This window comes from Homarus americanus, unplaced genomic scaffold (genome assembly GCF_018991925.1).
Source record: "Homarus americanus isolate GMGI-L3 unplaced genomic scaffold, GMGI_Hamer_2.0 scaffold33468, whole genome shotgun sequence".
Lineage (NCBI taxonomy): Eukaryota > Metazoa > Arthropoda > Malacostraca > Decapoda > Nephropidae > Homarus > Homarus americanus.
Window position 1 is genome coordinate 3,615,550 of NW_024714177.1, and position 11,674 is coordinate 3,627,223.

General features: G+C 42.4%; 1 protein-coding gene across 1 annotated transcript; it reads left to right on the forward strand.

Annotated features, from left to right (window-relative positions):
- Positions 1-2,434: 2,434 nt before the first annotated feature.
- Positions 2,435-9,221, forward strand: LOC121878336 (glutamate [NMDA] receptor subunit 1-like). The gene is made up of 11 exons (XM_042384499.1): positions 2,435-2,934; positions 3,181-3,281; positions 3,711-3,801; positions 4,028-4,183; positions 5,370-5,458; positions 5,679-5,785; positions 6,277-6,491; positions 6,666-6,821; positions 7,161-7,267; positions 7,927-8,090; positions 8,712-9,221. Exons 1-11 carry the CDS (start codon positions 2,893-2,895, stop codon positions 8,765-8,767), a joined length of 1,284 nt encoding a protein of 427 aa, XP_042240433.1. The 5' UTR covers positions 2,435-2,892; the 3' UTR covers positions 8,768-9,221.
- The last annotated feature ends 2,453 nt before the right edge of the window (positions 9,222-11,674 follow it).

Consider the following 11,674-nt stretch of genomic DNA (forward strand, 5'->3'; position numbering starts at 1 on the left):
CCATCGACATGGGACCAGGTTTGTTCCACTCTACGAATTTTTTGCGATTTTTCCACCAAGTTTGATGAAAAACGATTTTGCCGTTTCGGCTGCCCAGAACAGACACACACGCAGACACACGGCTATTCCTATAGTATATTGGATAATATGTATAGTGGGTATAGTGGTTTGAGTGCATAGTCAAAGAAAATAATAATCATATTATGTTCTCAAACCCTTGACGAGGTATTTTGGTAAACCTTCTCCTTCATTGACAATGAAGCTTCGAATTTCCAGTTTGAACCACCAAAAATTAGCCCCTTTATTCACCAACAGATGGCGTTCATGCCGGTACCATTTCTCGATGTTCAGAGTCAGTCAGAAAAATAAATATCTTGAACAATAATCCTTATATAAATGAGCTTCTATATAAAGTATATATATATATTGTGACTTTTTTATGTTATTTTTTTCCTGGGATAAGCCACAATCTTCGTGAAGGAGAACGTTAGTGGCTCAAATGTCCGTGGCTCAGATGTCCGTGGCTCAGATGTCCGTGGCCCAAAAGTCCGTCCACCTTAATCATCAGGTGAATCCATTTTTACCCCCTGGCTTTGTACTGACATCCAAACAGTGCTTCTCTCTAAACTGTCTCTCTGATGTTCAACCACTGAATTAAGTAGTTTAAATTTTAATCTGTAGTCAATTAGTGAGTTCAATAAGAGTATATAAAAGTTACATTTCACCTTTTAAATCCATTGATATAATTCTCTTGAGCTTTATTCACGGATCACCTGAAGGTTCGACACACTAGTTTATTTCTACTGGTGATTAAATACCAGATTAGGTTAAGTTAGATTAGGTTATAGGTTCCGCTGAACATTTCCCAGGGGGGGGGGAGGGGGAGGGGGGCAAAAGCCAGCTAGGACAAAATCCCTTTATTGTTTATATTAATGTTTCTCAAAGTTAGGCTGTTGACGTGAGGTGACATGAATTATGACCTCACTACCAAGATGAGATGCTGTAGACGTGAGGTGACATGAGTTATGACCTCACCACTAATATGAAAGGCTGTTGACGTGAGGTGACATGAGTTATGACCTCACGTGTCAAATGTTGCCGCCACTGACACCATTTAGGAAAGTTATCTGTGGGTGTGTGCGTGTGTGTGTGTTGATTCGAGGCTTCGTGTGTTCATGTGTGAGTTATTTCTGTGAATTGTATAAATAACAATGGTTTTAGTAAGGAAGACCATAGCTTGTGTGAATAATACTTAACTACTGCGTCACTGTTCCAAACTATACTTGACGGTGGTGGATCGGATTCACATTTTCATAGATATGAGGGTTCGTAAGGCAATACACGACCCCACGACCCCACACAGTCAGTTCACGCTCAGCCTCAGACAGTGTAAGGTCCTTCACCCTCTTCTTTCGTCCTCAGGATAAGGTTGACGGACGAATCCAGCGCTGACGGCCTTACTGTACAACCTTGTGGTAAAGTAGCCTGTGTTGTGATGTTGTATCATTCTCGATCTCTTACGTGAGACTGTTGGTCACTCCTGTCTCGGTCTTCATTATTCCTTTATACTGTGGCGTAGTGTAAGACTGACGTTAGGTTAAAGTTACTTTGTGTTATAATTTCAATGCTGTTTACCTGTTGTCTACCTCTTGTTTACCTTCTTTGTGTATTATTAATCATCAATTTATTTTATTAGTTTACTGTTTATACCTAATTTGGTGGATGATGTATTGGCAGTTGTTGTTGATCCTGGTTCGCCACATAGAGTTATATCACACACGGGCCAATACTGATCAGGGTTGGCGATAAATGGCGACCTTTCCAGGATACTTAAACCCTAGACTTCACAACTTTTTTTTTTCCACCTGAACATTTAATTCGTGGGTGTATTGTGGAGTCCCTTTTCTTAAATATAAATGGATCATAATGCCTTGATGGTCTACATTTCTTATTCTAACATTCTGTAATTATACGACCATCTGATAATCTAGTCGCTGTACCATCCCAAGGCTTAACGGGAGTAACTGAATACGAGTCAGTAGTGAGAACAGGTTTATTACGATCTCATCAAGGAAGTAAAAAAAAAAACTATATTCTGAAATTTCGTCTATTCACGTCAAAACACTAACTCGAATCCAATAAATCATTTCATCCAGCGTCAAAAAATTCGATTGCTATTTTTTTACCGCAACAAAGATCAATCACAGCACAAGTTCACACACAATACAAAGTTCATCACCATTTGTGTCTCTCGCCCGCCTAAAGTTCTAGACCAACCGATCTTGTTATGAACTTTCCACAGGGTGATATAAAGAAAAGATCAGACAGATTTATTCAGTGAGACTAATGAGGAGAGCCATTTTTTTTTATTTACGAGAGCATCATTGTGTGTGTGGTTGGATGGCAAAGCTGGGGAGAGAGGTGGTCAGTACCCCCGTGGACTCAGAGGGAAGTGCACGTCCTAACCTCTGCTGCTCTGTTAAGTACAAACCCTATAAGAGAAGGAAGTTGCATTGGCTATCTCTCTGCTACGTCAATCTCTATAGGGAGCCTCAGAACCTATGTCAGTTTATAGGGAGACTCAGAACCGAGGTCAGTCTATAGGGAGCCTCAGAACCTACGCCAGTCTCTATAGGGAGCCCCAGAACCTACGCCAGTCTCTATAGGGAGCCTCAGAACCTACGTCAGTCTATAGGGAGCCTCAGAACCTACGTCAGTCTATAGGGAGCCTCAGAACCTCCGCCAGTCTCTATAGGGAGCCTCAGAACCTACGTTAGTCTCGAAGGGGCGTCACATAGGCTACCACAGACAACTACAGGGACTCACATAGACCTCACCGAGACTTGGGAGACTGAAGAAGCGTCACCTGTAAGTCTTCACGTCAGCTACAGGATGTCAAGGGATGGAAAATGTCTCAAGATTGCAGCAAATTTTGTAAGTTACAGTGAGCTAAATTTATAGTTCAGGAACCAGCAACTCAAGACACACCTCTTAAGTTACTGACTCGGCGACCTTTTAAAAGATTCGCAGTATTGAAACTTACAAAAAAAGGCGAATAATTGTAAATCTCCCATACTGAAAACTATTTCCCGTTGGTGTATATAGATGTATAGAAATATGTATATAGAGATAACAGTATAGATTATTATATTTATTCTACACGTCTTGACTTTCCCACAGAACCCACCATTTATGACAGTAGCAGGTAGGACAACTCCCTATCAGGTGGGCGGCTTCCTGGTGGAGGTCTTCGATATTTTAGCCAGATACCTGAACACCTGGTAAGTCCACCGCCGTGTGTCTGGTTCACCTGAAGAATTCGTACTACCACAGCTTATTAAACACTCTAATCTAACCCAGCCCTTCCCCTTTCAGATAACGTTAGTGCATTTATTAGATGAAATAAGCTGGGGTGTTTATTCTTCACGTGATTTCTGGTTTTTGATTGGCTGGAATGTTGTCAAAGATGAATTTAGAGAAAGATAATTTAACTGGAATATTATTGGAATGGGATAATTTTTGTTATTGTTATAAGTCGTAACTCATGTAGTAGCTGTGTTATTACTAGTATTTATTATTATTGCTGTTATTATTGCTATTTTTTATTATTATTATTTTTATAGATACTGTACAGATAATACCTACAATAATAATAGTAGTAGTAGTAATAGCAATAGCGGCAATAATAGTAATAGTCATGGTTCTTTTAGTTACCAGTTCGTGGTGCCCCCCGACGGGTTGTTTGGACATCGCCTCCCCAATGGCACGCTGACCGGGTCTCTTGGCCTCATCAACCGCTCAGTGAGGACCCTTCCTGTGTGCTGCAATAAATTACGTTAGGTTACGTTAGATTTGGTAAGGTTAAGTTAGTTAAGATTAGTTTAGAAATTGTTAGGTTAGGTTAGACTATTTAAAATTAGGTTAGGTTATGTTAGGTAAGCGTTAGAGTGTTTGATCATCATGTGAAATAAGCTGGGTGTCTAATTTTCTGGTAATCTTGTCTCCCCTGGCGTGACCCCTTATATAGGAGGCTGACCTGACCTCGGCATTGACCTTGACCTGGGAGAGGACTTACTACACGGATTTCTCTGAGCCTCTCTTTATGGATGACTTTGTGGTGACCTACAAGAGGCCAGTGCTTGAGGCCGACCTTCAGGGCTTCATCAAACCCTTCACGCCTCTGGTATGTTCTGGCCAATATCACCACCTTCCTCCTCCTCATACTCTCGATTGTCTCCACCACACTGTAATGGCCATATAATCTCCACCACACCTTATATCTCCACCATTGTCTCCACCACACCTTTTATCTCCACCATTGTCTCCACCACACCTTTTATCTCCACCATTGTCTCCACCACACCTTATATCTCCACCATTGTTTCCACCACACCTTATATCTCCACCATAAGAACATAAGAAAATAAGGAGTCTGCAATAGGCCGGTTGGCCTGTGCATGGCAGCTCCTGTCGAGAGTTACTACCACTCTCTATCGTCCATGAATCTATTTAGCCTCCTTTTGAAACTTTCCAGAGTTCCCGCACTTACTACAAAGTTGCTAAGCTTGTTCCACTCGTCCACCACCCTATTTGTGAACCAGTTCCTTCCTATCTCCCTCCTAAACCTAAACTAATCCAACTTGAATCCGTTGCTCCGAGTCCTATCCTGCTCGGATATTATAAGAACTTTATCTATATCCCCTTTATTGATTCCTTTCACCCACTTGAATACTTCTATCATATCTCCCCGCACTCTTCGTCTTTCTAGGGAATGCAAGTTTAGTTTCTTTAACCTATCCTGGTATGGAAGGTTTCTAAGTCCCGGAATCATTTTCGTCATTCTTCGCTGCACCGACTCTAGTGAATTTATATCCATTCTATAATAGGGGCACCAGAACTGAACCGCATAATCGAGGTGCGGCCTAACTAGCGCAAGATATAGTTGCAATAAGACCTCTGCACTCTTGTTACTTACACTTCTAGATATAAAACCCAATACTCTGTTTGCCTTATTTCGAACATTAACGCACTGTTTTCTAGGCCGTAGGTCCAGGCTTACAAGTACCCCTAGGTCTCTTTCATAAGTCGACTTCTCTAGGTTGATGTTGTTAAGGCTGTATACATAATCAGTATTTGTTCTTCCAATATTAAGTACGCTGCACTTGCTGGTGCTGAATTTCATTTGCCATTTTTCAGACCACCCCTGCAGTTTATTTAGATCCTCCTGTAATGCATTTGCATCCTGCCCTGAATTAATCTGCCGCCCTATTTTGGTGTCATCCGCAAACTTGCTTATGTCTCCACCATTGTCTCCACCACACCTTATATCTCCACCACACCTTCTATCTCCAACATTTCCTCCACCACAGCTCTGGGTGTTGGTGCTGGTTAGTGTGGTGGTCACCTTCGCCTTCACCTGGGGAGTCTTCAAAGCCAGTCACCTCCTCCACTACACCAGGTGAGTCGGTACCTTTCATCTGGTCCGCGTACCTGCCAGCTAATCAGTCAATCAGTTACCTATCAGATAATTAACCAGTCATTCATCCTGTCCACTGAAATCCATCAATCAACTTATCAATCAAATAAGTATTCAATTAGATTACCTGATAATCAATTAAAGAACAAATTGTACGTGTCAGCTAATCACTGTACAACTCTTCACGTTCTCACATACACAGAGTTGAAGGTGAAGGAACTGGAGTAACGGAGGAGAGGAAAGGTGGAGACTTAATCTACACAGCTGAGAAGTCCATCCTGTGGACCTACTCACTCCTGGTTGGCCAGTGTTAGTACTGTACATTGTTTAGTCGAGTGGATACTGTGTTAACCTCTTGTTCTTAGAGTCACTCGCTGGGGAAATGATGGTGGTCTGTTGCAGTACCGACCACGCTGCCTCTTTGCGTACTAATGGCTTAGTAAATACACAATGTGATGTATCCACACAGTCCTTACCTGACCGTCATGGCTATGGGGCCCGCTGCCACTGTCATCCTCCTTGGCCGGCGTTAGTGAATTCCCTCTTTTAAACCTTACCTTCTCACTCCTCCTGAACGGGTTTTAGGGGTTAGCGATGAGGTGGTGTGAGTGTCTCGCTCTTTAATATAACCTCTTCCCACCTTTAACCAATGATATTATCTCCCCACAGGTACTGTAAGACCTTGCTAACCCCCAAACCCCTTTTCTTCCCATTCCACTAGAGCCCCAGGGGCCAACTGGGGCCGTCGACACCCGCATTAGCGCCTCACTGACTCCGAATCTCCTCCATTTATACTCTAGCCGTACCTTGGGAACCCCAGAGGGCGTGGGTGCGGGTGTTGCCGGGTTTTTGGCTGCTGACGACACTCATCCTGGGGTCGGTGTATCGCTCCAACCTGAAGGCCATGTTGATCATGCCCAAGGTGCGCCTCCCCTTCAACACCATCCAAGAGCTGGAAGCCACGGGTATCTCTCTCTGCGTGCCGGAGGGTAACGCTGTCCACCAGGCCATCATGGTACGTGGGGTGACGACCCATGTGCAGGACACTCTTTATTAAATTATTTCCTACTTTTGGAGCAATTTTGAAATGCATTTATTACTAATATCTCTCTTTCACACACTCTCTATCTCTCACACTCTCTCTATCTCTCACACTCTCTCTATCTCTCTCTCTCTCTCTCTTCTACAGGAGGCAGATGTCACCTCCAAGTTGGGGTCCCTCAAAAAACAGCTGATTGTGCCGGTGGACATGGTAAAGGCCGCCAAAGATTCGAAGGAAGGAGACTTTGCCTGCTCCACACCTCTGTTCATCGTTATGTTCTACCTCAACCTGTATAAACTCACGGTGACTCTCATCCTGCCTTGTTTATTAAGTAGATTGAGTAATTTTCGAATGCCATTTAAACAAATCTATGAATCATATTTCTCTAATATTATGTCATTTCATTGGTCGTTACGTGAAACATATTATGAGTAAAGGTTTCTAGTTGGGATCTCTAGAAGATTAAACACACTAACTTAACTTGTAAGGTTAGGTTAGGTTAAGCTATGGCAAGATAGAACAGGGATGGTGCATTTTAAGCAACAGGTGAAATAAATTAGAGTACCTAATCTTCACGTTGTCATTTCTTTGTCCATCTACAGTCATTGTGTCCATTGTAGTGAGAGAGTGTTGTTGTTCCAGGATGGTGAGTGTATACTGTACATCATGTCTGAGAGGATCCTGGGGGCCAGATCAATGGTCTTTATGATGCCTAAAGGATCACCCCTGAAGACACGAGTGGACAGAGTGTAAGTTGCTTCTCTCTCTCTCTCTCTCTCTCTCTCTCTCTCTCTCTCTCTCTCTGTAATTGAATATATTTCCCCTACCACCACTACCTCCACCACCACTACCACCAGAGATGTATCAAGTGAAACATGTATATGGTGTAAGTAACAAGATCACTAGATTACAAGATGTTGTAACCGCTAGACTAAGGTCAGGATATAAATACTTCTGGCAGTATATCCCTCAAGCAGATGTAAACAAAACTAAATGTAAAGTGTGTGGTCAAACGTATGGCCACACACTTGAACACTACGTCCTCGACTGTGTGAAGATAGAACCTTTTAGGGACAGGTCCAAGCACACTGAGTGTGAAATGCACAACACTTTATCTGTAATGGTAAGATAATTGACATATTAAGCTTGTATCCACTTTTCTGCACTTAGTAGCTACATCAGTTCCCATGTATAGAACTAAACACAATGTGCTTGAATACCTCTCACGCAAATGTGAATAACAAAGTGTGCTGCCAGACATACTGCTTCACACTCCTGTACTCACGCAGTTGTCAATAAGTTACCCTTTATGTATAGAACTAAACAAACAATTTATTTGAAATGCCGTGTAACATTCAATTCCATAATAACCTGACCATTATCATCACCACCCTCTCTCTCTCTACAGCATCCGCGGATTAAAAGAAATGGGCATCTTGGAACACCTGGTGATGCGGTCCATGCCTCACGCCGCCTTCTGCATGAAGCCAGTGACGGCCACCGTTGACACCCAGGAGCTGAGAGCCCTCGAGGTGACTGACTTCTACGGCGTCTTCGCCATCTACGCCGGCGGTGAGGAAAGAGGGAAATGGTGGAGAGGGAAGAAGGGAAGAAGGAAGGAAGGAGGAGGTAGTGAAGTGGGAGGGAGGGAAGGAAGAAAGTAGGAGGTGGAGAAGAAGGAAGGAGGTGGTAAGGAAGGGAAGAGGTGATGGAATGTATGGAAGGAGGTGGGGGAGGGGCAGCAGAGGGGAGAGGGGTTGAGGGAGAGAAAGAAGGAAGGAAGGAAGGATGTTGTAGAGGGAGGGATAATGGTAGGGAGAGAAGGAAGTAAAAACAAGTCTCTTCAACACCACAGTAATACACCGACAGGCTACACTCCCGTCATGCCAACACCAGGAAGACAGTAACTCGTCGTCAACTACTAACACCTTCCACACTTCTTCAATTTTCGAACTATTAATTCCTTTTTCCCTTCTCTAACCTTCTTTCATCCTCTCGTTCTGTACAAACACAGAGAGGTAATGCAGAGGGAGGAAGGGTGGGAGGGAAGGAGATGGTAGTGAGAGGGAAAGGTAATGGATAGGGAGGGAGGGAGGAGGGTGGGATGGTCTCTCACTGTTCGCTCGTCTAGACTTGATGCCTCCTCTCACCATGGTCTCAGTGTGAAGTAACTCTCTTTTCTTAATCCTCCAGGTGTCATGTTGGCCGCCCTCACTTTCTTCCTGGAGCTGATCATTGGTCAACCATGAGGAGGAGGACGAGTGGAGATATGATGATGATGAAGAAGAGAAAGGGTGTGTGGTGGGTGCAGTTGATACATTCATAACTGGTTGTTCGAGACAGTTTTTTTTACTTTGGTTCAGTCATTGGTTTAGACAGTTTTTTCTTTTATTAATTGATTACGTTGTGCTGCCAATTAAGTTATAGAGTATATGGGAGTTGAGAGTAGTAATGTGTGTATTTATTTAGTGATATATTATTTAGCCAAAAGTTTAGACAACTATCGTGATAAACTTTTTTTGAGAGTGAGAATTGTGAACTCTTGGAATAATCTGTCGGAGAGTGTTGAGACGTCACCTAGTGTGAGAGTATTCAAAACCAAATTTGACACACTGACGGAGGTGCAGATACAAACAAACCGATCAGTGACAGAGAGGAGAAAGTAGTGGGGATAATGGTAGTGGTAGCTGGGGCAGATCCAGGGCGGGGGGGTCCAAGAAGTTGTGGGTGAGGGAACATGGCGAGCGCAATAAGCCCACCCAGCTGGTTTTTTTTTGGGGGGGGGGGGCGCTGTAGACCCCAGAAAATATTTTGAAATCTAACCAATATCATGGGCATTTTGACGTCATTTTAAAGGCCATGTGCACTTGACATTAGGAGATATTCTGAGGTCAACAGCGATTTCTTTTTACTATACAAAAATGCCTAAGTAAAATATTGTATTCGAAAAGCATTGGAATTTTCTGATGAAAAGGGGGTCTGGACCTGCAGGCCCCCCCTGGATCCGCCCCTGGGTAGGAAGCGTGGTGAATGGTATTACTGGTGGTGGAAGGCTGCATGGTAGGTGGCGGTGGTAGGCTGAGTTATTGATGGTAGTGGTGGTGTCGGTAGGCTGAGTTGTTAATGGTAGTGGTGGTGTCGGTAGGCTGAGTGATTGATGGTGGTGGTGGAAGGCTGAGTGATTGATGGTAGCAGTGGTGGTGGTAGGCTGAGTGATTGATGGTAGCGGTGGTGGTGGTAGGCTGAGTGATTGATGGTAGTGGTGGTGGTGGTAGGCTGAGTGATTGATGGTAGCAGTGGTGGTGGTAGGCTGAGTGAGTGATGGTAGTAGTGGTGGTGGAAGGCTGAGTGATTGATGGTAGCAGTGGTGGTGGAAGGCTGAGTGATTGATGGTAGCAGTGGTGGTGGAAGGCTGAGTGAGTGATGGTAGCAGTGGTGGTGGAAGGCTGAGTGAGTGATGGTAGCAGTAGTGGTGATCGGTATAGTACATAGCCAATGTTCAGCGTCCATAGCCAACTGTATATGTATATTCTATTATAAACTGTAACACTAATGGTTGTAAGAGGTAGTGTTATAATCCTACTAATCTATCTGAAGAACACTAATAAATCAGCATCACAAAAGTACTACTGATTATCACTGTCCTTATCACCTCTTCTTGCTCTTCCTATTCGTTGATTATCAGTAAATCCCCCAGATAGTAAAACAACTTTGGAGTACATTTGATTAAGATTCGCTAGAGTACATGCACGAAAGTTTGTACTAACTTTTATTAAGGAAGATAAAATATAAAAGCTAAGAATACGTGAACTACTTAAAGTTAGGCCAGGTTTCCTTGGGTCAGTTTTTTTTTTACACGGTTTTACCCCACAGTTTCCCTCTATTTCACAAGACCTGCCCCTCCCCCCCCCACCCCACTTATTGGTGGTGGAGATGGATCATATGTAAATAAGTATTCGTTTCCGTCAGAAATAAAGGTCAGAATTTTTTAAATCAATTTGAAATGAATAAAACATTTTTTCTTAGTGATTCCGGTCCTTGTGCTTTACTGTATCTTTACCGAGAAACTTTTAAGTCAGGAGATTTTTCATGTATTATTTATGAAAATCGTCAATGGTTTCTCCTCATCCATATACAGTACAGTGTACCTCGTATATATTATATCAGGAAAGAGAACCGTCAAATGTTCTGTACTTTCCGTAAATATAATATTCTAATTTGGGTAATACTCTAACGGCTGCACAGGTTAATCACTACCTTAGAATGTTTTTCCTATTTGCCTTATTTGCATAATGGCCACCCAAATAGAGGCGGCCACCCTGAGGAAGGATCTCAGTGGCCTGTGTAGGATCATTCTATTGACCTTGATAGTTTTTAATGAAATGTTAACAAGTTTGCTAAAGGCAGACTAAGTTCTTCTTTACATGTTTTAATACTCTGGCAAATATCTCTTCGGGACCTGACGACTTATTAGATTTATATTTTTGTTACTTTTATTTGATAATTTTCTTTTGTTTTCCTTATCTCGGTGTTAACCTTTCTTATCAATTATCTAAAATAATCTCGGAGATAAGCGTCACCACGATTGATTCACCTGCTTATATATACAGTGAGTATTAAAGAAAATGTAAATTAAATATGTAATTGAAATATTTAAATATAAAATTAAACCTAATTAAATACTGTCCACGAATATGAATAAAAACAAAACTGCTTTTGAAGAAATATTTTTAAAAATACCCAAAGGATGAAACAGAATTATTTAAATTATTCGTAGTTACCCATGTAATACCAAAGCGGTCTTTATGCCGTGCCTCCATAGATGGCGTGTCAATCGGAGGCAACAGAGAAAATAATAGGTTTTATGAGAAGTTCAATTTCCTTCCTTTATATACGTTGACAAAGAGTGTGTGCCCTGCTGACCATCCACGCCACCACGGTCACCAGTCACCACCTTGGTCCAACCAGTGGTCACCGTCTACTGTCTCCCACATAATTTACTGCCATAAAGAGATTCCCACATGTACTCTGTAAAACATTACTAGAATAATGGCGCTACAAACACCTAAGATAAAAGCTATAGTGTGGAGAGGTGAGAAAGTTTAAAGTGTTATGCCAAGATTAACAGTTGTGATGTAAACAAACTGTTGTCAAAC